This window comes from Acanthaster planci, linkage group LG01, assembly GCF_054643075.1.
Source record: "Acanthaster planci isolate LZ-2023a linkage group LG01, COTS_SCS, whole genome shotgun sequence".
NCBI lineage: Eukaryota > Metazoa > Echinodermata > Asteroidea > Valvatida > Acanthasteridae > Acanthaster > Acanthaster planci.
This window is the reverse complement of record NC_141777.1, coordinates 13,185,931-13,213,092: the sequence shown is the minus strand read 5'-3', so window position 1 is coordinate 13,213,092 and position 27,162 is coordinate 13,185,931. Positions and strand designations below refer to the sequence as shown.

General features: G+C 42.2%; 1 protein-coding gene across 6 annotated transcripts in view; it reads right to left on the bottom strand.

Annotated features, from left to right (window-relative positions):
• Positions 1–27,162, bottom strand: part of LOC110979451 (spectrin beta chain, non-erythrocytic 5-like) — a 143,759-nt gene that overhangs the window by 23,011 nt on the left and 93,586 nt on the right. For all 6 annotated transcript variants that reach the window (XM_022235248.2, XM_087141951.1, XM_022235252.2 and 3 more), the window contains 20 exons: positions 26,502–26,585; positions 25,645–25,769; positions 25,097–25,211; positions 24,318–24,431; positions 23,476–23,658; positions 22,390–22,491; positions 21,318–21,506; positions 20,293–20,370; positions 19,564–19,736; positions 18,842–19,079; positions 18,269–18,406; positions 17,127–17,252; positions 15,643–15,773; positions 15,134–15,320; positions 13,634–13,834; positions 12,401–12,631; positions 3,239–3,421; positions 2,245–2,436; positions 1,416–1,571; positions 510–727 (listed from right to left, as the gene is read on the bottom strand). In XM_022235248.2, the coding sequence (XP_022090940.2) occupies positions 510–727; positions 1,416–1,571; positions 2,245–2,436; positions 3,239–3,421; positions 12,401–12,631; positions 13,634–13,834; positions 15,134–15,320; positions 15,643–15,773; positions 17,127–17,252; positions 18,269–18,406; positions 18,842–19,079; positions 19,564–19,736; positions 20,293–20,370; positions 21,318–21,506; positions 22,390–22,491; positions 23,476–23,658; positions 24,318–24,431; positions 25,097–25,211; positions 25,645–25,769; positions 26,502–26,585 (3,164 nt within the window). The remainder of the gene's footprint in view (positions 1–509; positions 728–1,415; positions 1,572–2,244; positions 2,437–3,238; positions 3,422–12,400; positions 12,632–13,633; positions 13,835–15,133; positions 15,321–15,642; positions 15,774–17,126; positions 17,253–18,268; positions 18,407–18,841; positions 19,080–19,563; positions 19,737–20,292; positions 20,371–21,317; positions 21,507–22,389; positions 22,492–23,475; positions 23,659–24,317; positions 24,432–25,096; positions 25,212–25,644; positions 25,770–26,501; positions 26,586–27,162) is intronic.

Genomic DNA, 27,162 nt, shown 5'->3' with positions numbered 1-27,162 from the left:
AGTGGTTAAAGGGGTTGTTTGAGCAGGGGAATATATGTGTGACCAGCTCCTCAAAAAGGTAAGTCGTGCTATGCCAGTATGCCTTTCTGTGCAATTACTTACTCAAAGTTGTGAGGGTGACATTTCTCACGGAAAGTCAATTTCATATATTTGGCCATACATTTTTGATCTCTCACTTTTCAGGTTTTACAAACAGATATATTTCAAGGAACCTGCGGGTTGCTGGGAAGATTTCAGGTGAGTTTCCAAAGCCAAAGTCTGAATCAGACTCAACTTTTCCAAGCCTGTTTTCTCAGTCATTTTGAGCTGAACTCCACAGAGAAAAGAATCAATAAGATTCATTCAGTCATCTTCAGAATGGAATGGGAATGTGAGCTCTGCCATGTGACAAATGACACACTGAGAGCTTTCCAGACATGCATGTAACTCATTGTTTAATAATTGCAACATATATAAAATTAAAGCCAAGATTTGGTGAAACCTCCACACTCTGCCTGTTTGACACCAACCTCATCTCCCGGTAGTCGTTGAGGTAGGTCTGCAGCTGCTCAGCCTGGGCCAGGCGGTCGCGCCGTGTGGCTGCCTCCTCCAGGAGCAGGTTCCACGCCTCCACCACGGTGTCATTCTTGTGGCTGATACGATCAAAGGCATGAGGGAAACGCTCCACCAGCTGGGCTGCGGCGGTCGAGACTGAGGCCACTTGCTCTTCCAGGGCTGCCAGATCTCGCTGCCAAAAACAGCAACAACATCTGCGGTTTTATTTCTGAACAATTCAAAAAAATTCTGGTGAAAAATAAACATGGGTCATCATTATTCAGAATGCTGTGGAAAGAGGGTGATCCACACAAAAGTGGAAATTGGTCACAATGTGACCAGCAGCGTAGCCAAGGTTCTTACTATATGAGGGCCAGAGGGGGCTGAATGTTACTTTGGGGGTGTCCAATTTCTGTTCAAACTGTTCAATGCCACGGGCGTTATAACTGAACTATTGTGCTTTGTGATAATGCAGGTTTTCAGTGAAAGTGCTGTGCGATGGTATTATGTATTTTTCCAAATCATCCAATGACAGTACATGTACATGTCGCGCACAAATTTGTTGTTAATTTTCCCATTCAAAACCATGCCCAAGAGCATATGACTTATATAGTGTGCAGAGCTTGTCAATTTGACTTCAGCATACACAAGGCCTCCCTAGTAGAAACAGACATCCTCTGCAAAGGAGTACACATAAAGTTCAGTTTCTGATATAAAACCGCTACACTATTTGAAAGGTGTAGGCAAACATGCAAGTATTAACGAAAATGCATTGGCAACCATCCTGTGATGACCATTGCAAGGTCACGGCCACCTTTAACATACCACACCTTCAGCCACACCCTCTACGGTCAACCACTAAGGCAGCTATGAGCACTAACCTCCAGGCCGTTGTGTCTTCTGATGAGGGCCTGCACGCTGGCCAAGTCATGGCCGTAATCTTCGGAAGACACTGTCTTCTCTTTCTCCTGTATCCAGCTCCTCGTCTCATCGGAGTCACGGTCAAAAGCGTGGATCAGTTTGGCTGCTGCCAAGGCCTGCAAAACCCATGCCGTTGGATCATCACAAGCTCCAAGAAATATAAGTTTTGCGGGGAGAGCATCCAGAACAAGAAACTCCTTCCCCCAACGATTTTGCGGGAAGGCATCTAGCACAAGAAACTCCCTCCCCCAACAATTTGCCTGTCATTCTTTGACTGGCTGAGAGCCCACATCAGCTCAAGTCAAGCGTCTTCTTGACAAATCTGATCATACTCTGCACTCTACTATCCACTATTACAAGGATCACATTACTCGCTGCAATATAAAACTCGAGTTGGACAGATAATCCAATAGTTTTGAAATTATTTTTTGCAAAGCATACTCATAAAGATTATTCAACAAGGACAGCATAATCTCTGAAACAAAGCAGAAATATGGAAATTTGAAAATTTACTAGTAACGGGCAAAGACGAGGCTTTCCACGGACAAATAAACTTGTGACAGATTTGGGGGCACAAAGCATATAAACACAAATAATGGAAGAATGCAAATTTCAATGAGAGGTAACTCATGGTTGTACAGGATTTAACAGGCTTTTGTGGTGTATCTCTGGGTTAACACCACTTCTTTAATCTTCTGTTCTTTCCTAAGCGGCAAACAAACCCTCCCCTGGCCCCCCTGCTATCGAGACTAGGCGTATTGTTGCCACAAGATGGGTCACATTAGATACCTCGGTCCTGGCATTGGTGAGCTCCTTGAGTTGTTCCCACATCTCCTCCACCCGATGGCAGCGCTCCAGGATCTCCTTCTCCTCGCCGATGCCCTCATCCACCAGCCGCAGGCTCCTGGTGCCCACACTCGCCACGCGGTGTGCGTTGGCCAGGAGGTCCCGTGTGAAGTCGCCAAACTTGACTTGGAGAATCTATGAAACAAATAAGATTTTGAAGTTAAACTCACTGAATGTGTCAATTCTGTCAACAGCAATAATGTTACTTCTAACAGTGCTCCTGATACAGGTTTTATGTATTGAAATGTTTTGGTGGCAAGTGCAAACATACAGTTGATTTTGTTGTTTGCGTAATAAATTTTCCAAGTAGGAAGCATCAAGTTCAAACAATTAAAAAAGTTTGCAGGCGCTTTGATTTCGTAGTGTTTTCAAAGTCTGCCTTGCTTTACCACTAGTTATTCGTATGGCAATTAAAATCCCTTTGAAATCCTGAGTGTAAGATATTCAAACTACCTGACGCAAATTTTAAACTACCGGTATGACGCATTTTATATATGAACAAGCTCTCATGAAACCATCAGCTGTCATAATGGTATCCATGCAGCATACGTACATGTAAGTTTGATTTTCTATGGTAAGCACATTTTGGGTTTAACCAGTATCCCCCCATCACTCTTCTGAAAACATGTATAACCTCAATGAAGGAAATACGTTAGTTCTGGTCAGACGAGCTGTTAATTTGGCTAATTTTATCTCACTGAACAATTCGACAGCAGTGTCAAAACCTCTGTCTCTGTCTCCAGCTTTGCTCGAGTTTTTAGCTCAATGAAAAAATAAAGTTTGGCTGGATGGACCTGAAACTAATGGCCCAATGATGCAAGAATTTTCATTTAGTTTGAACATTCCAGGCCTAGGAGCTTCCATGTCACAGACCAAGCCTGAGATGGAAAAACAAAGCCAGGATTAAGAAAAACCTCCTTATAGCTAAAAAAAATACCTCAACGTGTTCCAGATCCTTTCCGTAATCCTCGGAGGAAGCCACTGCCTCTTGGTCTTGTATCCAGTCTGCCGTCTCCTCCGTCTCACTGTAGAACTCATACAGCTCCTTGTGATCCGACAAGGCCTTCCTACGGCTGTACGACAATGCCAGTAACTCCTTGTACGATGCCTCGACATCACTCTGCAGCACAGGGAAAAAATTTGTACACTGGCAGGCTCAGTTTTCATCACAGGAGAAAAATTCTATGGTGGGTGGGGAGAGGGTTAAGTTGGGTATGTCAAACAGATTTTAATTGGCGCACCGCGAGCTGCCGCTGTGCCCCACATCACATTTTTCCAAGTCACCTGTCTACCTTCTTCATGCGGGGCAGCGCGGCGCCCAGACCAGTCTCCAGCTCATTACATGATCCCTATTGTGCGCTCACTATTGTTATGTTAACGAGCAGCATGAATAGGGAAATTCCTCTCTCACACAAGGCTCACCGTGGCGCGCTGATGTCCTTTGTCAATTTCAGGCGCAGAGTGAGTCCTATGGAAGCGAGTCCCAAGTTCCAAGCAAGGGATGGTGGGAAGGAACCCAGAAAAGTGTTTGTGTCTTTGAAATTTTAGCAGATCGTAAGTTCAACTTGAATTTCATGGTCTGTGTACAGTCATTTTCCAATATCCAGGTCTGAAAATTATTCAGTCTGCCTGAAGCTCAAATAGACCTCCAATTGCAGTGCAATGTGGTCAGTACCCTGTGAGCCGGAGATACATGTACTACAAAATGATTTCCAAAATGTAAAGTTTTAAGTTGGACAGGGGTTCAACGACATTAACGACAACACTCTATTTCCAATAAATTTCCTGAGGAGCTTTTTATTAAACCAAAGATTGACAACTGACGGACCGAATATTTCTGCAAGGTAATGGGGCCAGTTGCCTTTTTTAGGGGTTGTGTCTTTTGATTGACAATGCCTGTCTCAGCATTTCCTTTTATTTATAAACCTAGGCCACTTGTGGTTTTTGTTTGCCTTGCCATACGCAATGATACCAGGCATGCAACCCACCAAAATATTACTTCCCAAAACAGCATATATGTGACCTGTTACAACAAAATGAGAGTAAAGTCGCATCTCAGTCTTTCCTATTTTGAGGTTTTGTAATATTTGAAAAGAGTAACCCATTTCTCCTATTTAATTCCAACTATTTCACAGGATCATATATTGAAAAAGGTCCTTTTCTCAGCAATTTGACGATGGCATTATTCGTGCCTGGTATGAAGTAGTGAAAATATGCTGAGAACCTTGACGCAAAGCTGCCAGAATAATGTCACATTGTCACCTTATACTTTTACACCAAGTGTTCCATCTACATGCCACTGGAAAGCTCTATTTCTGCCGAATTAAAAATTACCAATATCTCAATTTTGGAAAATTCAGACTTTAAGCTCATTTTGTGGTGACCAGTCACATATATAAACCTGGATCATGCGTGGTTTAATTTTTTTCCCCCACCCCATCGCGTAATCATTATTTTCTATTCTGCGCATTCAGTCCACCAAAAATATTAATCCTCTGCATCTCAGCATTTCTCGACCCAAACCTGGATCACATGCAGTTTTCATTTTTCCCTGCTCCACCGATAATTTAATCTTGATACTTTAATCATCGACAACTAATTTTCATAACAAAAAATTCAAACTACATGTATACTGAGGAAAAGTTTTCAATAATGAACATTCGTTTTTATAAAATGTGTGCACGCTTCAGCATAACTGTGCATGTAGCTGCAGATTATCTCTGATGCAGAGTGTTATAGGTCTAATAGTAATCAAAGCCAAAGTTTGACAGCCAACTTCCTCCATTTGCCATTGACTGCATCTTTGATGGACTTTATGTGTGAGTCAGAGGTGGTTGACATCTGAAATTCTATGCTGGCCAGCAGCATAATGGCTTGAAATATGACTTGATGAGTTGTTGAAGGCATCTGGATAACCAATCTTAGGAAAGGTATGCGCGAAACTACTATTTCCTATCCAAACTGTTTCATCGTCTAACTCAACAAACATGGCTTTGGATTTCTTTGCAGGCAACCTTTACTTTCATGCCGACACTACTGTGTGGCACATTTTCCTGCATTCCTGACCTCAATGCCAACATAGCATTGTGTTTGGACCAGGGTTAAGACCTTGCTCGTTCCTTTAGTGATTCCGCAAGCCAAGTTCTCACCGGCATAGCATTTGCGTTGGACCAAGCTCTCACCGGCATAGCATTATGTTGGACCAAGCTCTCACCGGCACAGCATTGTGTTGGACCAGGGTTAAGACCTTGCTCATTCCTTTAGTGATTCCACAAGCCAAGTTCTCACCGGCATAGCATTTGTGTTGGACCAAGTTCTCACCGGCATGGCATTGTGTTGGACCAGGGTTAAGACCCTGACAGGTTTCTTGTATGATTCTGCATGCCAAATTCTTGGGGAAGCTTAAAACTTGTCTGTACTGCTGTTGATGCTGTTAAGAGTAGAGATGGTTCTCAAGGAGCTGAACAGTGCTAAAAAGTACATCCACTGGCTTTCAGAAAATCCAAACAGAAAAAAACTGTCGCAAAACAAAGTCCCAAGGATAATAAATTGAAGCACAGCTCCCTTCTTTTCCCAACGGCAGTTGAAAAGCCAGACGCTTTGTTGCAGACAATGGCTTTAGGGCTCATACGCGGGTCCACCATACCACAGATCAAGCAACACCTGTTTCACATAGTTCCAAATTTCCAAGAATAGAGGTCGATTCTAGGTAAGGTTTGGCATACAAACAGTAGAATTATGGTTCAGAATACAAACACCACAAATTTTCATGGAAAAGGTAAGAAACATCCCATTATGTCAACTTACATGCTTCTCAACCAGTTTTCCGTTTGATTTCAGGGAGATATTTAATATGAAGTATGCTTGGAAAAACAGACCTGTTGAAAAGTTTTATGCAAATTAAGGAAACTATGTCGAAGTAGGATACTGCGTAGAACAACTACAGGGGAACATTATCGTAACAAAGTCCTTAGGACTTCATAAATACCCTTGTTAAAATAGCTACCTTGTATTATCAGTAATGGAAAACAAAACAAAGACTTTGGGACCACTAATTGTCTTTGTTATACATGTGACCTCATTAACAGACATGTATCATTGTTTGCAAGGGGAAAGTGAATACATGTACGCTTCGTATTCATGATTCATGTACGTCTCTCTTCACACTTGAAAAAGAAGTGAAACAGAGAAGTGCATTTAAAGCTTTCGCAGAGGAAATGGTATTTCCAGTGTTTGGAATAGATCACCAGTTTGCATGGTGAAAGTTTTTAGTCAAGAAAAAATTTAAGCCTGGAAAGGAATTATGGGGTAAGGATCGGACGTTTAAACATTTAACCGTTTAAATGAAAAAACTATGTATCCGTTTAAAAATTGTCCTAAATGTTTAAACGGAAGTAACTGTTGGAGGATTCACAAAATTTAATTGACGCAATCTGGGTTAATTTTTATTTTCAAACGATGCTGTGAAAGTGTCTTTACATTTCGAAAAACACTTCAGCACCCAGTCAAATCAAAGGAACTCTCAAAAATTAAATTCAAAGTCGGCTAACTTGAAACTCCACTTATCTCAAATACATTCTTCATTACTGCCGAAAGAATTGCTGATTCTTTGTGCTAGCGATGTGGTGACCACACTGGATCACGGAAGCTTTGTGTGTGCCACGGCTATAGCCTTGGTGCCGGTGCCCAGTCAATTTCAGCACAGATGCACTGCTCACATGGTGACTGTCCAATCACAACCCTTTACAGCACAAGGTGAGATGCATCCCCATCACGGTGCTGCAAATGTGCTTTTTGCGTAGCCAAATCTCACTCGAATAAAAAGGCAAAAATTTACTTTCTGGTATTTTTTTCTGATATGATATTCCCCCTTGAGCCATTTTTTAGGACAGGCAAAAGCATAAATAGACCCTATTTTAGTTTTTGAGCAAGCAGACAAAATATTTAGAGCTAGCCAGTCCAGCCTAAAAGTACCCTGCCCAAGGTTTAATTTGTCTACACATTGAACAAAAATATTCAGATGATCACTTATAAACTGAGACGCCAATACACCAAAAATACGTGGGAAGACATGATTATTTTCAAGTGGCTCAGCAAATCCCAAGGAAAAAAAATCTGGCATAAATCCACCCCACCTCTGCAGAAAAAGAAATCTCCCCAGGAGTGATTGGCAGCTCTATTGTTCCGTTAGACACAATGTATATTTTAAAGTATTTGGGTCTGGGTCACATCATCTTTAAAGATTTTGTGTATTTGTGTTCTTCCTTTCATATCACAGACTAGATCACTGATATCAGTGAGCAGATATTAGCTCCCCAGAGTCCCTGCTAATCCCACATTTTCTTATTTCCTACTGGTTAATTGCAGGTGAGGATTCTTAATTGGTAACATGTTCAACACTATCTGGCGGTATACTGTACATGTAAATTGATGTCACAGGATGTCACATACATTGTAAATTAAAATTTAAGACTTTTAAGTAGGTAACAAGAATGGGGGAAAGCACGTACTTTTTTCCTACACAAACTGCTGACAACACAATCTGAACTACACTGACACTTAATAAGGTTGATATCTTACAGTTTCAGTTGATAACTCAAAAAGGCATGTTTCATCCAGTGTACTTGTACCCGAATTTATTGAAGTGCATAGAAATCTATTAATACATGCATGTGCCTTTTGTGCGTTTGGTGTTTATGTTTGTTACTTATCATGAAATAGCAATGTCATACTCGATGTCTCGATTTTTATACTTAGATCACTTGCTCTTTGGACTTACAATGGAGAGCTGTGGTATCTGTAAAAGTTCCATCAACAATGAATCGGAATCTGTTGTTCTGAGGTTGATCCAGCACTCATGTACCAGAGATTGGTAGCCATCAGTAGAGAATGTTCATTCGATGATCAAAAGGATCTCTTCACTTATGAGCCATGCAGTTTCCCACCTGCCCTGTTTGAGTCATCAGGCCTTCCTTTGCAAGCCAACAAAGCGGCCCTCGCAGATGTTCTTTGGAAGGGGGTGGAGCATAAAGAGCCCCTCCCTCCTGGAAGTACCACAGTGCACTATATACTTGATGGTAGAGCCCTTTTGCACCAAATTCCTTGGATGGGTGGAACCACATATACTACTATTTCTCAGAAGTATGTTGACTATGTGTCACAGAGGTGTTTGATGGATATTCAGACCAACCGACCATCAAAGATGTCACACATCTACGACGTTGTGGAGGAGCTCAAGGGCGTACCATACAGTTTGATGAAGATATGTTAATGAATGCAAGAAAAGAGGAGTTCCTCTCGAATGAGGTGAACAAAACACGCTTCATCAATCTCCTCAGTGAGAAGCTTGGGAAGGCGGGTTGTTCGACAATCCATGCAAGAGGTGACGTAGATCTCCTAATAGTAGAAACTGCAGTGGAGTCTGCAAGGACAATAGAGACCATCCTTGTTGGTGATGACACTGATCTCTTGGTGCTCCTTATCTTCTACACTGAGATGAATGGTTGCAATATATTCATGGCACCTGAACCGAAGGCAACTTCCAAACAGAAGAGAGTTTGGGACATAAAGCAGTTGAAAACCAAACTTGGGACATCAGTATGCCGTAATATATTGTTCATACATGCCATCCTGGGGTGTGACACCACTTCAAGGGTATTTGGTCTGGGCAAAGGCCTTGCTCTGAAGAAACTGAAGAACGACCCATTCTTCTGTGAACAAGCTTAGATGTTCAACGCACTAACGTCAGATGAGAAGGCCGACATTGTTAAAGCAGGACTGTACAAGGGATGTCAGACAGAATCCTTGGATCAGCTTCGATACAAACAATTTTGTTCCAAAGTGGCAACTAGCATCATGGCTGTTTCGGCACAATTACTGCCACCAACATCATCATCAGCTCAGTACCATAGTCTGCCGTTGTACTATCAGATTAAGGAGTGGAAAGAGCAGTCCATAGGTCTTTCATCATCAGCTCAGTGCCATAGTCTGCGGTTGTACTATCAGATTAAGGAGTGGAAAGAGCAGTCCATAGGTCTTTCATCATCAGCTCAGTGCCATAGTCTGCGGTTGTACTATCAGATTAAGGAGTGGAGAGAGCAGTCCATAGGTCTTTCAGCATCAGCTCAGTGCCATAGTCTGCGGTTGTACTATCAGATTAAGGAGTGGAAAGAGCAGTCCATAGGTCTTTCAGCATCAGCTCAGTGCCATAGTCTGCGGTTGTACTATCAGATTAAGGAGTGGAAAGAGCAGTCCATAGGTCTTTCATCATCAGCTCAGTGCCATAGTCTGCGGTTGTACTATCAGATTAAGGAGTGGAGAGAGCAGTCCATAGGTCTTTCACCCGAAAACTAGGGTTGGATTCTCCAGAATGGGAAATATGTTCCAAGGCTCAGCGACAGAAAACCTGCACCAACAGAACTACTAGAGGTCATGAAATGTGGATGCAAGACAGACTGAAGATGTAGCTGCAAACACTCCGGGATTGAATGTACAGGCGCATGTCTTGTATGCCATGGTACAACATGCAGCAATTCATCACATTCAGCTATTGATCTTGAAGCAGGAGATTAAACTAAAGGAACCTCCATCATCATATCAACGTTTGAACACATTTAAATGACAGCCACTTTGGACTTATATTGGTATCAGTTCTGAGGAAAATGCTTTTCAACATTTCCAGTGACACAAATGTAATCTGAAACATCGGAAATATGGATAAAGGTAACAAAGTTCTTAACCAGTTAATCTGCTATCTTGTAATATTATAAAAAAATCCATTAAAATGGTCGCCATTAGGATTTATGCAAATTAGGCACGTACCAAATGTCCAGCAAGAATTTTACTGTAATAATTGTACTCAGAGACCTTGAAAACATGGGCATAGACACCAAAATTATTCTCCTGCAAGTCTCATATCTCAAAGTGTGGTCAATACTCTGTCAAAATGGTGGCCATTTTGAATTTATGCAAATTAGGCATATTTCGGCAACTCGGATTTGCTCGGACTTTTTTCTGGTCATTTTGGGTACACAGCATAAATGCATTCTGAAGAAAAACCTTTGATAGCAATTAGTTCTAGGTTAAATGCTAATTTTCTTGGACTATATGTGGTCAACCAGCACTCACTCGGACAACCACAAATATGCATTGTTGTTGAGCTACACGTACCTGCATTAAAAAACTTGTTAGGCGGAAAGACAGAGCTGACATGCAGCGACCTTTGTTGTTTGTGTTGGCCAAATGTTTAAACAGCAAATTGAAATTTGCTGAACGTTAAGCAAATTAAACATAAACTCTGACCCTTATTATGGGGCGAGAAATTACATACTGGAGCTGGATAGAAATAATCTAAGTCCTGTAAAACGTTCTTCAGTCTGGGATAAAATATTCTAAGTTTTAAGAACATTCTGGGGAAATATTGAGTCTGGTGAAACTTTTCTTGAATCTGGAAAAATAATTTGAAAACGGGAATAAATATGGGGTGGGAAAATATTCCGATGCCAGGAATAATTAATGAGTCCAGTTAAATATTAATGAGTCCAGCACCCAATATTTCGAATCTATGAGAAAAATAGTCCAGGAAAAGTATTCCGAGTCCAGAGAAAAAATTGGGAGTCTGGTGAAACATTTTTTAAAGTCTGTGAAAAATGTCTGTGGCCGGGAGAACAATGAAAGGGGAGGACAAAATTTACATGTACATGCATTGAGCTCTGTAAAATATTCTTGAGTGCTGGGATAAAATATTCTGAGTATTGAGAAAGTATTCTGAGTCCAGCCAAAGCTTTGAGTCTTGCGGACAATAGTGATAGTCTGATAAAACATAAGTTCTGACACAAGCAGGGAAAAATATCATGGGGGGAAAAATATTCCATGGCCTGAGAATTTTCGTTTTAGATATTTCTGGGTCCGGAATATAATATTCTGAGTCTTTGGAAAATATGCTGAGTCTGGGAAAAATATTTCAAGTTTCTAAGTGTGAGAAAACATTCAATAAAGGCTAGAAAGAAAATTGAGCCCAGGAAAAATATTCCAAGGAATAAATTTCAGCATGGCCAAAACTAATACCCAATGAATATATTCGGGCCCTTTGGTAATAATAATAATGCTTCTAATGTGCATTTTCGCAAGTTACCATGAGCTAATGTGAGGAGAACAGATGAGTTTTCAGTCTACCCCTAAATTGGTCAAAGGAACTGATGCTGCAGATGTTTAAATGGTTTTGTCAGATCAAAAGCGCCAACTACAGTAAGGGAACAACAATTGATGTCACTGTGACTGCAGAATTTCGTGTCCAGCCAATGACTGACACTGCCTTATAATAGCTGATAAGAGGGGTATCTGCCTTCAACGATTACAACCAATAATAATTAAGAATGTGTACGGCTAACATTTCGACTGGTTTCTGGTTTTCTTGTTTATGTCTTGGCAATTGGTATGTTGATAGTTGAGCGTGGAGGATCAGGAGGGAGGTTGATGAATGTGGTTCCATAAGCTGGGTGGGCCGTTAAAAGTGTACACAGATGCCAGGCGGCAGGCCTCCTTTATGAATACAGAAATAATACACAGTGACAGAAATATGTTTGGAGATTGGGCCTTCTGCATCAACTGTTGAGCCAAAAAGCCTTCTTGTAAGTGGACAATCCTGACAACTCTACGATTTTGTTTAACCTGTTTGACAAAATTCAAAGGTGCTTTTTTTTAACAGAATGCAAAAGCCAGATCAGCATCAGAGCATCAGATGACTGTCTGTAATTCTGTCGGCACACCGAAGCTGCCTACAAGTACCAAGAATGTAGTCACCTGTGAAAACATCATGCAAATCTGTACCCTTTGTTATGCAGGATCACTAAGTAGGTCGGCGGCGCCGAGGGTTACCCAGCCAGGGCGCCCACCCTCGGCACTGTGCGGAGCGCCAATTAAAATCTTTTTGACATTGTGCCTTTAGGAGTACTTCAAATGTATCTGTGTGACTTGAGTTCAAATCCCAACCAGGCCACCCATGTGGAAGGTGTTTCAAGTCCAAGCTGGCTACCGCACATTTCGTAAGAAACCTTTACCTTCAACACCAGAAATCAAGTAAGAGTGGCATTGTCTTTACCTGTCTTTGTTTAATATCAGCACTGTCGAAATGCCCCCTGGCTAACAGTCCGCTGCTGAGGCTAGCCAAGGTGTCGATGGTCTTCTGGAAACTCTCCAAGTCCAGGTCCAGGGCGTCCAGCTTCTTCAGCAGGGATGCCACGGAGTCCTCGTCCTTCCCGTAGTCAGGACTTGTCAGAAGGGGGCGCTTCTCCTTCATCCAGGATTCCGCCTCGCTGACCTCAGAGTAGAACTGTTTCAGGAACAAGTTGAGCCAAAAAAGAGGTATTTGACTTGAACAGGATTCCAAGCACCAACCCATAGAACACGGTGTACCAGAGCTCTACCAAAATGAGCTGTCCAGCTCTAGGTTGATATCTTTAACTGCTTTCAGGATAAAGTTGATGGGTGTTTAAGTTTGCTGTGCTTTCTGGTCACAATGATGTACATGTAGATTTGCAGCAAGGCAATGTCTGAATTAATTTGAATGGCAATTATGGAGTCCATTTTTTTACTCTGTGGATTTCTGAGAAGCCAAAAAGCTACAAAGCTAGGGTAGAAAATATACACGCTGAACACATTTAAGGCTAAATAAAATGATCAAAAGCTTCCACGGTCACATATGCATCGTCTCGTTCAGAACTGAAATCTATGTCCATGATTTTTAAATAAGTAAAGAGAAGAAGCCTATCTTTAGCCACTTTTGGTGCGAGAGTTACACGTACAAAAAAACGAACCAAGTTTGCACCCTGTGTATCCATCAAAGTTTGCCATTCAAAGAAGCACTAGCTTAAGACAGTTTGGTGATCAAGCCCGGAAGCTTCCACCATTCTACCTGCCGTATTCGGTCCGAAGCATCTGGGATAAGCACACCAACTGTGTCTTTCTAAACATCTTTGATCCACTGAGGTCTCATGACAATTGCTATGATGCACCCGATAATCTACAAAAATGTTTCAACTGTGAACGTTGCCTTCAATAGATCATTCAAGTCCTTTCCGTTCACTGATTTCCTGTGTGTGCATTTACGCATATGTAACACATCTGCGCACATTGTGAGGAAGTTGGAGGATTCAAATGTTAGTCTTTGGTCTTTCCACTTAAAAACATCAAGTCACTGATTTAATATCACTTCAAATACAGTCCCTGAAAATGCAGCTGGACTCAAACAAGGACCTGAACACATTAGTAACTGATGAAGTGTGAAGTCACAAGTTCCCCCAGGATCAGCCACAGCACATCTTTCTCCACCTACCGTCTGCGACTCTAAGGCATCTAGCAGCTTCCTCTTCCGGTCTCCGGCTACCTCCTGCAGCTGGTACCACATTGCTTGGAGCTGGCTGAGCTCCACGTTGATGTCCTCCAGGGCGTAATGGTTCCCTTGTATCAGCTGCTTGCCCGTCAATACCACCGCGCTAATGAGCGGCTCGTGGGCAGTCAGCTCGGCTTCTAGCGCCTGAGGTTGGAGAGAATGTTGAATACATGCATACTATGATCATAAGGAATGGCGCAACAGTGAGGTTTATAATAATGTTCACTATACAGGTTTCTCAGCCAGGCAAATCCACACGTATAAACCAAATGCACTATTTAACCCTTTGACTGCTATGCATTAGGCTGAAGCCCTTCCAAAAGACCACAACTACTTCAAGAGAAGGTACAGACAATCAAATTCATACATTCACAACAGAGGGCTCCAAGGAACCGATTATGAAAAATTAACTAGTGCCATGAACAAATATAAACACAAAAGGTGCCATTGTAAGTGTACTTGTAACCCAACAAATAACTACATGTACTTCTACTTCTGCAAACAGCTCTAACTTCAAAGGTGGATTGGGAGGGTGGGGGTAACAAGGCCCATGGCCACCAACAAGGAGCCCAAACTTTTGTTTGGAAATACAACGAAAGGTGATTTTTTGGTCTAATTCATTTCCCTCTCTTGCAAATGTGAAATAAAAAGCCCCCAAATTTATCCCCACCCCTCAGGTCACACAAGATACATGACAAAATTTTTCAAATTCTCCCCCACCCTTAACTCTTCTGAACCCACCCTTAACCACTTCCTGCTGGGGATTCCGGATCAGGACACGTATGCTTTATATACGTGGCCGGGGTCTCCGAACTCGGACAAAAGGAACAGGGCCTTGTAACACAAGACCGTACTCGGAAAAAAAAACAGGCTGCTGGGCATTACCAACATTTTTTCACGCCCAAAAGTGGAGATAATCCAGCCTTGTTTTGATACAGTATACCATGGTTTGGGGCATTTAGAGCGAGCGGGTGGATTACCACCGGGGACAAAAGGGGACACCACCGCAGTGATCAGCCACACAGCACTGCTGCATGCTAATCTGGCCCCTATTGAAAAGAGGTCAGCAGCGCACTGAGCCAGGTTCGTGAACAAAAGAAAGTTATATAACACCGTCCAATCTGGGCTCTTTTAACAAGGCTGCAGGCCGGGTGGAAATACTCCAGCGTCGATAGATGTTGTATATCAGGCTAGAGTGGACACCAGACAGTCCTTCATGTGTTTGTAAGCATCCAGTAAGTGAAGATAGGAATTTTTAAAGAATTTTGAAAACAGAAAAAAATGATAATTATCCCGCACCAGCATCATCAACATTGACAACTGCCCCCGGAAACAAGTGGTTAACCTCACTTTTCAGTCAATGGCCTAGTAACCCCCACCCCACACAAAGACCCTTTTATGATAACAAGCCAAGGGGGCCAGACAATACCAGCCGCCACCCACCTGGTGTTTCTTGTAGAGGCTCTGCACAGCATGCAGGCTTGTGCCCAGGTCGTCGGAAGCCACCCAGGGTTGCTTCTGGTCGATCCAGGACACCTCGTCCTCCACGTCCCGGTGGAACTGGTACAGCCGGTGAGCATCCTCCAGGTTGCCCCGCCGCAGGTTCAGCGGTTCTCTCAGAGCTTCGTATCTGGTGACATAGGGCATAACTACCATAAAAACCCTCAAGTGCTAAAATGACGGGGAAAATATGTCAAATTCCGTACTGCAGGGGATATTTGATCAGTTGTTAGTCCACAAAACAGTGCATGTTGGACTGGCCATCTATAATGGTCTGTTTCTTTTAATTACATTTCTCCTCCATCTATGGGGGAAAAATGCACACGCCTGTTGCAGTAACCACAGCCAAGACACAAATGCCCAAATGGTCGCCATGACAACTACCATCAAATCAACCTCATCAACAAACACTGCCGTTGCCAGCATTGACCCGTCTTAATTTTGCCACTGACCGGACTACGATCTGATCCGTTTTCGTCGTGAGTTCCTCACTCAGGAAGTGGTTGGCTTCTCGGAAGGAGTCTGCCATGGTCTTGGCATCGGTCACTTTCTCCTCATGGGCATTCATCTGTGCCTCCATGACCTGTGAACAAAATGAACAGGTGTCATTCATGTCATGCCATGTTTTACCAAAAAGAAGTCAACAAAAATAACTATATTTTCTATTACACTGAAAAAAAATTGGGTGGGTCTATTTTACTTAAAATATATCAAGCTTGACTGATGCTCAAGTAAGTATTGTTTTCGGATCTGTAAACGATGTCAGATGTAATATGTTCATGTTAATGCATAACCAATTTTTCACGCCTTAAAAAAACAAATATACTTCCACCATCTCCCCAAAAGTTAACACACAAGTGATGATATGGAGTTGTCACCTTAAGTTTTCAATCTATAGGCATTTGCATGGCAGCCATCTTTCAGTTCTGTGCTTTTGTTCCACAGGGATACACATGAGTAAACTTTCTGTGCATTATCCCTCAATAATAAAAGCACCAACCTGAAAGATGGCTATCACGGAAAAACTGGTGCCATTTTCAAGGTTGAGTTGGGTAACCAGAGGCACATGAATTTTGTTTCGATTGACCAAACAGTGATACGCTAAATGGTATTAATTCATTCTGTTCACATTGAATACTCTTCATCTCGCCTGCCAATATTCAGCTTTGAATCATCTAGAGCTAGACATGTCCCTCGACAGACAGCAGATGACCGGCCCAATTAACACAAAGTTCAGGCAACTATATCCTATTAGCTGATTCAATCTGCATGAGAAATGCACCAGTTGTACCATTCTACAGTCTGTAAACATTTTCAGCCGGTTTCTAATCAGCGGTCGCCTACTTATGCCAATTTGTGATGCTGTTGACATTTAACTGTATCTCATATGCCAGGAGACCAAAGACTTCTATATCCATTGGGCACAAAGATCAAACAATAGAAGAATGGAATACCAACAGAATGTTTCTTGAGCAGCTTGTCAACACATGTATTCTGAGAGACCAAACACTCCCCGACTACAAAGAGCGAGTGGCAAAAACGACCAGACTGCAAGGAAATGAAAGCTCTGAACTAAACAGGAACAAGGAGCAAATAGCTTATTGATATTATTTATATATTCAGATTGTAGACTTTAATGAACTCCAAGATCAAATACTCCCCAGGTCTACAGTACGGAAGCCACAGATCCCTAGACTCATCAGGCAACGAGAACCAAGGTATAAAGGGATTCACAGGGTATTTGTTAGACATCTTGTTCATGCAGCTCAAGTTGTAAGCTTAACTTTATCTTGTGCCCTATGACAAAATAACCCTCCAACAGTCTAGTATACAGACTAAATACTCAAAAACACCTAGCCAGACAGCAAGGATATCAACGACCTCTAAACCCATCAGGTACAAAGACCAAAAGGGGTAGAAAGTGTGAAGCACTCACAGAGTGTTTCTTGAGCAGCTTGTTGACACTGCTCAGGTCCCTGCCGAGATCCTTGGAGGCCAGCTGGGACTCCATCTCTGTCAGCCAGGTCAGGAGGTCGTCCAGAGACCTATGGAACACCTGGGCCTGGTAGAATGACGAAAGACAGAGGTCCTCAAGACATATAACAGCATGGGCAATTGCTGATCTGAATATTGACACTTTATCACAGGACATGTTGAAGCATTTCGGTCGCATCAAAACCCAACATTAGCACTGTTTATCAATTTAATACAGTTGCAGTCCATTTTGGTGTCATCTTTTTCATTTCAGAGGAGTCATGTTTCAGACTAGTCTGATATGAATTTGATGCTTTTCTTCTCCTCTTTGGCAATCCAGAATGTCTCATATTTGGGTAATTCCAGAAATTAGGGGTGTATTTCTATTTCATGTCCCTGGCACATCTCACATATGATTTTGTAAGTTCAGAACACATTTTCTAATTTCAAAGAGTGATGAATTTATGCAAACTACCTGCCAAACAAATGGTAATAGTTTAAAATCAATGGGGCCACTAAAATGTCACACTTTTGGACCCCTGATTTCTGGAATTACCCATTTCTCTTCTCACTCAAATCAAAACTTGGGCTAATCCTTTCCAATCTCCAATGCAAATTCATCAGATGTAGAATATAGCTCTACCACATCTAAAATTTTGGTCATCATAATGGAGAATGCAGCTCATCACAATCAATGTCTACCGAACAACTCATCACAATCTAGAAGACAGCTCATCCAAATTTAGAATATGGCCCATTCAATTATGGAACATGGTTTGCCCTAAGTGAAACATATAGTCTCACCCTAATCTACATGTAAATAACCAGAGATGCTGGTGGCAATTTCTCACAAGGTCTGACACTGGAAAAGGGGCCACGATGCTTTTATGTTCAATACTTTCTGCATCTATGCAAAATTTATATAGTTGTTGGATTTCACAAGGTCTGATTTCAAACAGAAGTCTGACTAATTGTATGCATTGCAGCTCATTCCCAATAAAAAGCATACGCTATACGCAAAGTTAGATTGTAATCTGACTTGGACAACTGTTGCATATTATTCATGGTAATCTAGGATTATGCCGGTAACCAACTGACAAGTACCTGGTAAGCATCATTGAGCAGATCTCGTTTCCTCGTTGACGACGTTACCAGTTGCTGCCATTTTTCTTCCATGAGGGTGAGCTTCCCCTGGATGTCTTCAGCAGCAAAATGATTGGCACTGATCATTTCAGTGCCTTCCTGTATAAATGAACAATGCATAGTACACAATGGACCGACTGCCTTCTTCACGTCACATCAAACCCCTTCATTTGTGACCGAATAAAAATTAAAAACCTGTACCAATCAAGTGGTTAAGAACTGACAATTAACAGCAAAGAAAATAAATGACAACCTCAATACAAAGTATATATATATATATTTGAGACAGTTGTTTTGAAGGGAAGCCACAAAGAATTATACATGTCGGTAAGTTATCTGATCTCTCTAAAAACTGTTTGACATTTCGAACATTTATCTATGGAACAGCTGTTGCCACTTATCAGTTTCTGCCAGTAGTCACTCAAGTCTTACAAATTCCCAATACTACAAACCAAAAGCCTAATCACGTTATTCAATTGCTGGTATTAAAAATGGTCGCACTGTCGGAAGCCCCAGATTCTAACGCAGCCTCACCTGAGTTATAGCATCGACCCTGTCTTTGTTGGCCATCAGCTCTGCCTCAAAGGCCTGGTGCTTCTGGATCTTGCCCTGCAGGTTGCTGGGGTCTCGGTAGGCCTCGTCCTGGGCCACCTGCAGCTTCTCCCCAATCCAGGCCAGCATCTCGTAGATGCTCTGCAGGAACTGGTGCAGCTGTTTGGATTCATGGAGCCTGCGGTGGCGGGCATTGGCCTGGGCCCACAGTCGGTCACGCCTGCAATCAACAATCGCATAATGACCACAATCTTAAGGTCACTCTACGAAGTTGGGTACACAACGTGTGACATTGGACACATTTCAGGCCGTGGTCTAAGTACTCGAATGTCTCAGAGTAAAGGTTGTAAGTCTTTCAAACATGGTGTTTCAGATTATTTCAATGATTTTTAGCAGAGTATCTATCAGAAAACGTAGTTTCACATGGAGGCTTGCAAAGATCTGTTATGTTTCTCTAGTTGTGCCAAAGGAGTGTGTTCACTGAAATTGACAAGCACAGGAGACAACCCGTGCATGAAAGAATGAACACAAAAATGTATACCACGCATCTGGACAGCAGGAAACTGCTCTCAAGAACTTGCGCTTGGGTAATCTTGCATCCAGCATGACAAGCGGAAGTGCAAAAAAAAAAAAAAAAAGTGCACCTTTACCACACTCATTCCATCTAGTTAAATCCTGTGGTCAATTTTGTTCTATTTCCTCACCTCCCCAAGACGTCACGGCACCTGTTGTTAATGTTCTTGATGTCGAAGTGGCTTCCCTGGACTAACTCGGACGCAAAGCTCTGTAGCTCTTCGATCTTCTCTGCTTGTGTCTGCAAAGTCTTCTCAAAGCCCTCATGCTTTTTGACAAGTGCATCAGCACTGGTCAACGAATCCTGTAATAAAAAAAACCAGCAAATAAGACCGACATCAAGGATCACATTAAAAACCCACAGCAAGGGCTCATTATGGTTCTATAGTGTACCTTTAAAAGTGAACCTACATGTAAGGTATCTGTTCACAGGGATACGATCAATATAAGAGTGTTGTATGAAATTTTTAATGCCACTGATGTTATCAACAATATCAATGATGAAAATCGAAGTTTTCTTTTGTAACTTAACAGTAACCTTGTGTTTTTTTCCCTTTAGTGCATATTTTTGCTGCAATTTTTATGCTTTGCTATGAACTTGGGTAAATAAAGATATCAGCAGTGAACACATACTATACTGAAAGAAAATTAGTAAAGAAGTACGAAAGAAACACTGACCAAAAACAGTCTTTGAACCTGAAATCTTTGTAACACATATCCTTCTAAATAGAGATAACAATGCACGTGCCTGAATTTCTATTGCAAATCATCAGATAAATTACTTGGAAACTTGTGTACCTATTCACTTTCCCATTGTCTTTAATGACTCCGTTGCATGGATACTAGACAATAAAACTCACCCCAATGTCTTCATTGTGTAGGAATGCTTCTTTGGATGCCAACCACACCTCGGCCTGTTCAACATAGTCCTGAAACACCTGCGGGTTGTGAAGATCGAGTCCGAATATTAAAAGGGGGATCCAAAATGAGTACAGCCTTCTTCACTCATTGGCCGTGTATAACATCCACAATCCGTGCACGCCACACTTACGTGCACTTGTCAATCGCTGAATACCAATTATCAGTGTAAGCTAAATACTGTGGGCCACCTACAAACTGTGCAGGCCAAACCTGCATGCGGAGATACAATACTTGACAACAGCAAGACACCATACTGGACAAGAGCAAGAGGTGAGCCCCTGACGCTCAGGTCAAAAGTAACCAAATCTGACCATTCAAATACGTGCCTTCCATCACCAATCAATCAGACGGCCAATTCTGTATGAAAATTGTCAACATGATGTTATTTTCTCCTAGTGCATCACCCAGCTTTGGTCTCCCAAGTTCATCCTTTTACCTCGAGCTGGTATGCTGGCCATGGATGGATGGTGAAAGACAAATTGTGCACACAAGTTTTACGATCGATGAGTGGAGGCTCTGTGCAAGACTGATCCCATGCTTGAACCTGCCCCTTGTGAGATCCATGGAAGTGTCTTTCATTTCAACTATATTAAAGGCCTTTTTCCAAACTGTTCCATACTGCCATAACATTTTTTTCCATTCAAATTTTGAATGTAGAATCACTTGACGTCTATGCTTAGCCCCAAGCATGAGTAATTCTAAAGTGCCCCTTGGACTTCATTCTGGAAAGCTTCAAGGAGTTTTACGCGGTGCATCTTTAAGAGTGTCCGCAGCAACCTAATCCAAGATAGGCATCCTGGACGTCCAGATTGCGTATCCTTAACTTCCTGTAAATCGTCCATTTTCAAGTTACCTAAAAATTTGAAGCAGGAAGTCTTTTTTTCTAGCCCTTTCAGTATTTTCAGCTTATGGCCTCCAAGGGTTAATGGTCATCTGCTGCTTTTTGGAATGTCACTTGTAATACCTGCAGATCAAAGCACTGGGCAAGGAGCTCTTTCCGTTCCTGCCAGACATGTACGACGTGGTCCTTGGTGTCCTGGAGACGTTTCAGGGAGGCCCGCAGCTCCTCCTTGGCGTAGTGGTCCTGCTGGATCAGCCTCTCCCCAAAGCCTCGTAGGTACTGAAACATGCCGTCCCTGCCGTCAATCTCCACCTGACAGCAAGGGAGCATACACAGACATTAAGTTTGGCACCACGGATCCTATCCTTGACTTGGACCCAATGCCATGGATCAATTAAGTTTTCAATGAAGGGAAACTGCAGTCAAGTGGCAGAAATTTGACTGGGACACAATCATGGAAGTACAATGTTGTGCTATAACGATTTGACACAGCAACTTCCTAACAATGTGTGGTTGTTGTATCGATCCAATTCTAAAAGTGCAGATTTACAAAATGATCTTGAATATCTCAGCTTCTTTCTTTCCAGAAGAGCACATCACCAGCTATCTTCCTTACAGACTTAGAGTTAAAGATGAGGGAGTATCTCACAGAAGCATAGCAAAAACCTGACATTCAATAAATGGTCATCTTCTTTTCATATATCACATTCTAAACCTGTTTCTGAACACTGTTTGATACAATATGGGCATTTCACAATAGTGCGCCTCCAAGACTTTGCAACACGTTGACCAACCACAAAGCGCGAAATCTGTCGACTCAATGCGCATTTGCAAAGGGTCGACAGACTTCGCACACTGTGATTGGTCAACTGCCCAGGAGAAAAATGCTAATAGCAAACTGTGGGTAAGTAACCAGCTATATGCAATAGTAGAAAAATGATGATGTAAACACTGCGCCCAGTTCCAAAACTTGCATAGGTTATTCTTATTCCAATCACTGAATTTCCACAGCATTTTGCCTGTGAAGTTAAGCATGCTCTTCTCTGCACCACTAATGCTGTTACAGGGGCAACCTGGCAATCTGACAAATTCTCCGGTTTTTATCTGTGCCACAGCTGTTTACGGCTGCTCACTGAATGAAAATCCATATATTTCTCAGTGTCCTTCACTGAGTTCCCAGGATTATGCTTGTTACCTTTCTCTCCTTGTGAAGCTCACACATGTTCTCTGCCTCAGGGACACTTTTGGCCAACTCCCCCGAGGTCATCCGAGTCACAATGTCACTGGCCCAATTATCCTGAGGAGAAAGAAAAAATGGGCCAATGCAATACTAGATTCCAGCTTTGCTCTGACAGTGACAGGTATACCAAACATCATTGACCAAAGCCCCTCTGATTTTGGACCAATCAAAACCATGTTTACTCAACTCAAGGTAATATCAAACATAATTCTGTTGCGCCAACCTACATATTGTTGTAGTTGAGTTCATACAAGTCCTTTCACGATGCCATTCACAAGATACTGGGTGAACAATGACAAAGGAGGAACGCTTTGGCCACAGGTTATTTGAACTGTGATGGGCATGCAGGGACGAAGTGATGAACTCAACTACAACACTGGTGTGACATGCATGCTTATCGTTTTTAGCTCGGCTGTAGCAGGCATGGCTAAACTGATCCGTATTAAACCTGTGAAACAAGACAGTGTGATCTGAATGCTCGAGTAAAGGACTTTGACATAAGCTTGTGCGGAAAGGTCCACAAATTTGCTTAATGTCTCAACTGACAATTCCTGCTAGCACTTGTTCACATCCCCTTTATGTCTGTATGTACCTGTATCAGGTTGTGTGCCTAATTTAGTACTAATACATTGAAAGTAAGGTCAGTCTATAAATTAGGGGTCCAATGTTTTTCATGTCCCTGTCACATCCGACATGATTAAGTTCAGAACACATTCTCTCATCTCCAAGAGCGATGAATTAATGCAAATTACCTGCCAAACAAATACAAATAGTTTAGAAAAATAGAAAATCAATTTCAGTGATATTTCCGTGTCAAATTACACAGGTCAGGTCAGGTCAGGGACACAAAAATGTCACACTTTTGGACCCTGATTTTACAGATTGACCCAGTGCTAAGTCCGAACAGCCCAATCTGCCAGCATGCTTCACAACAAACCACTTTTTACTGAGAAAGGTGAAAACAAGAGGTTTAAACCATGTACTGATCAACTATTCCAGATGTCGAGTTCTGAGGGAGACAAGATTGAGAGACTGGTTTACCATCTCCCTGAAGTCTTTGTTGAACTTCTGCAGGTTATAGGCAGCATCCAGCCGAGCTTGCCTGACTTTGGTCAGCTCCCTCAGGGCCTCCCATTTTTCGGCAGCTTCCCGTTGCTTAGTTTGTATCTCCTGGATGCTCTCTGGGCGGCTGGCTGACAGCCTCTCGGCCATTACATCCACCTCCTTCAAGGTGTGCAAATAAAAATATCTGAACGGTGAATAATGGACTCCTACTATCTAGGAGCTCATGGAAGGAGCTTCTGTGAATCCTCCACTGTGAAGCAAATATAATGGTGCATTCTAACGACTCCCAAATGCACACATGTAAACTATGAGCCAGGAATGCTGGCTCACGGTCAAGCAAACAGCTGCAAAGTTTTCCCAGACAGCACATGATTTTGTTTCTTCCTGAAGACACATTACCGGAAGAAGTCTGATCAAGACCCGGAGTACCAGTACCTGGCTCATGGAGGTCGTCAGCCTCCTTTGAAAAGGCACTCACAAATACCTTACCTATTAAAGCCAACCTCCCTTGAAAAGGGTATCCACAAATACCTGTGACAGTTTGAGAAATCTGATTGGTCCACAAGACTGTCACATGGGTGGTTCTTAACAAATGATGAAACATAGCAGCGCTAAAACAAGGTTCCTGCATCTGGACAACACAAATTTGGCTCTTCATTACTTTTAAAGTTAGCGTCCTAGTGGTTGTAATGGACCCTACCAAACACTACAAGGCCCCTATCTAGTTTTAAAAGTACTAGTTTATTACCGGATTAAAATGAAATACCACTTTAAGGGCCAAAGCAAATTTTATAACAATGAAAGAAGGTACTACTGACCTGGAGTTTGTCCTCTATTGCCGTCAGGTCTTGGATCATGTCCTGGTGTCGTCTCTGTAGACTTTCCACACCAGGCAGATCCTTCCCTAGCTCCTCACTGCTCATGGCGTTAGCCTGAAAATAACAGGTGGGCACTTTCAAGTGTCAGGGTGAACCATATGTTCCCCTCATTTGAGGGGAACATATGGTTGTGCTCTAACATTTCAGATTAATCTCAGGGCTTATGATGAGGAAAATGTTTCACTGACAAGATGCATCCACTTATCATCCCTGGGAGAGATGGTCGAGGGGCAGGAGGTGCCCATCTTGGCATTTTCTGATATCATCACAATGCGATTTTTTGGGGGGTGGCCTAGCCTTCAGGAAAATTTCAAAGAAATGCCAGCCAAAAATGTCAACTTTTTTCAACGACATGCTCAATACCTACTGCAAGCCGAAACAAGTGAGGGCGGGAGCTGTGAAAGATCGGATCAAAACCCAATGTTGGACTGAATTCAAACTAAACAGTTGTACTAATAATGAATGCCTTTATGTGCACGCCAAGCTCAACAAGATCAGGCATGAGAACAGCTGAGATCTGTGGGGCAGTAGTCGTGAAGAGAATGGCTCTTTTAGGGTTACATTTTTGGACATAATGTCCCGTCGTAATCAAACCCTACTCAACATTTTGACTGAATGTGTTCGATACACACTTATGCCCAAAGAACTTAGCACACACAATGATACTGCAGCCATTCTCCAGGAGCTAAGCTTAGTTGCAGAAGCTGAACACATCTCACCTTCTCAATGATCCTCTCTTTGATCTCGTCTACGTCCCTGTTGAAAGCGTGTACCTCCAGAGCCCCAGCCAGTTTCGTACGATAGTCGGCTAAACCTTCTTGCATCTGCTGCCAACTAAAACCACCATGCATTTTGAACATTTTAGACAATATCCCTGAAAGACTGATTTGACTTGTGACAGACTTGCAATTGACTACCCATTCACTTACGACTGACCGGAACACAACCGTGTACAAAAATGTCATATTTTGAGAACAAGTAAAATTGCACAGTGCAAAAACTACACTACAATTACGAAGTTTCTGCAAAGTATTGATGACGAGTGGTAGCTTTCTCCTATGCACCATAAGAAAGGGCCCTTCATCGGAACTCGGGGCTTCGTTTCTCACTACAACAATGCCAGTACCAAATACGTGTAGCCCGACTCCCATTTTATAGCTTCATAGTACAGTTCCATATTTTTTGTAGTAAAAGAAAAATCACAATCACAAGTGTGAGACTTAAACTGAGATTTCAGACTGGGCCAAGATTCCGTGCCCACACTTACCTCATGGTGATGCTGTCTCGTCTTTCTTTGATGACAGTGCCTTCCCCCGCAGCCTGCGCCTGGTGGATCAGCTTCTCTCCCACTAGGCTGAGCTGCTTGACGACCGACTCATCCACTGACATATCCTGCCAAAGATTCCCAGAGCGATCCAATCATAGCCATGGAAATGCTAGGGGTAGGCCCCAGATTCTGAATCGCTGCATGCTTAACAATTGAGGAAAGTTTACAGGACCTAGGAGTATGCCCTGGTACTTCTGACTTAAACAATTGTTATATGCAATTTAAGATATGGGCGTGAAATCCGTCAACACTTTGTGGCTAATTTTGTAGTATTTATGGCCTGCATTTTTGAAGACTTCCCCTTAAAATAACAGAGTAAGATGAAAGACATGTTTTGAAGGGCACAGCTTCGGGGCATGCCTGGCAACCATGCAAAAGCACTTAAGAATTTGTACTCATTCAAATGAAAACAGGTCATTGTACCTGGCATGCACCCGCTCTCATGAGAAGGCCACATTGCTATCTATTGAACCTACATCAAGTCCAATGTACTTGTGAGAAGGCAGACTGTTCTAGGACCAACTACGACGGTGGACCTAACACTACTTAAAACAGACCAAACTCACTTGTGAGTAGTTTAACCCTCCTTTAGTTTTACAGCACAAATATGCACAAGTGCCCAAGGTCACTCTCTTGCATGTTGGTACAGTGCACAACACGACACAGCTGTGCTGCTTTGAGGTGTTTACCAAGTGACCCAAAGAGCGACTTCAGCATAGGAGGGTTAATACAATGTACAACAAAATATTCACAGAGGTGGGGGGGAAAGGAGAGAAAATGTGCAAAAAAGGACTTACAGCTCCTAGATCATCTAGTTTCTTCTGCAGCTCAAAGCAATGCTCGTAGTCTCTCCCACAGTCACTGGCAAGCACCATCAACTCCTGTACAAGAACATTACATTGATCAGAGAATTCTCAGTGTTGCAGCATAGTCTCAACCACAGACTCACAAATGATCAAATGTAAACCTGCAACAGATCACATCAGTCTGCATTACAAAACTGCATGTTGTTGCCACTTGGCACAGATTTGGCCTTTGGAAAAAGCAAACTATTCTTTTCTGCACAGGCTATACACCAGTTGAAAACAAAATCCTGCAGCAGACTAGAAAAACCTTCAGAAAGCAGAAATTCAAACAGAAATGACACTGAATACCAAGTTAATTTGATTTGGTTAGTTACAGTAGTCTAAACATGACTGTATCTAAAACACAATCTCTATAAGTTTCATTTAGACTTAAAATATTGATAGGACGATTGCCCAAACAAAATTAGATTCTTTTGAGCATTCAGTGGATAGTATTACTTTGGCTGAAAAAAGCAAGATGCAGTTCCAAACATTTGACATAGTGTCACTACAAGTACTGACTCATTAGTGTCATTTGAACAACATCTGTGAGTTATTTCCTACCCAATCTCACCCTGAGCTTTGGGGACATTTTTTAAGCTCCTAAGATTCT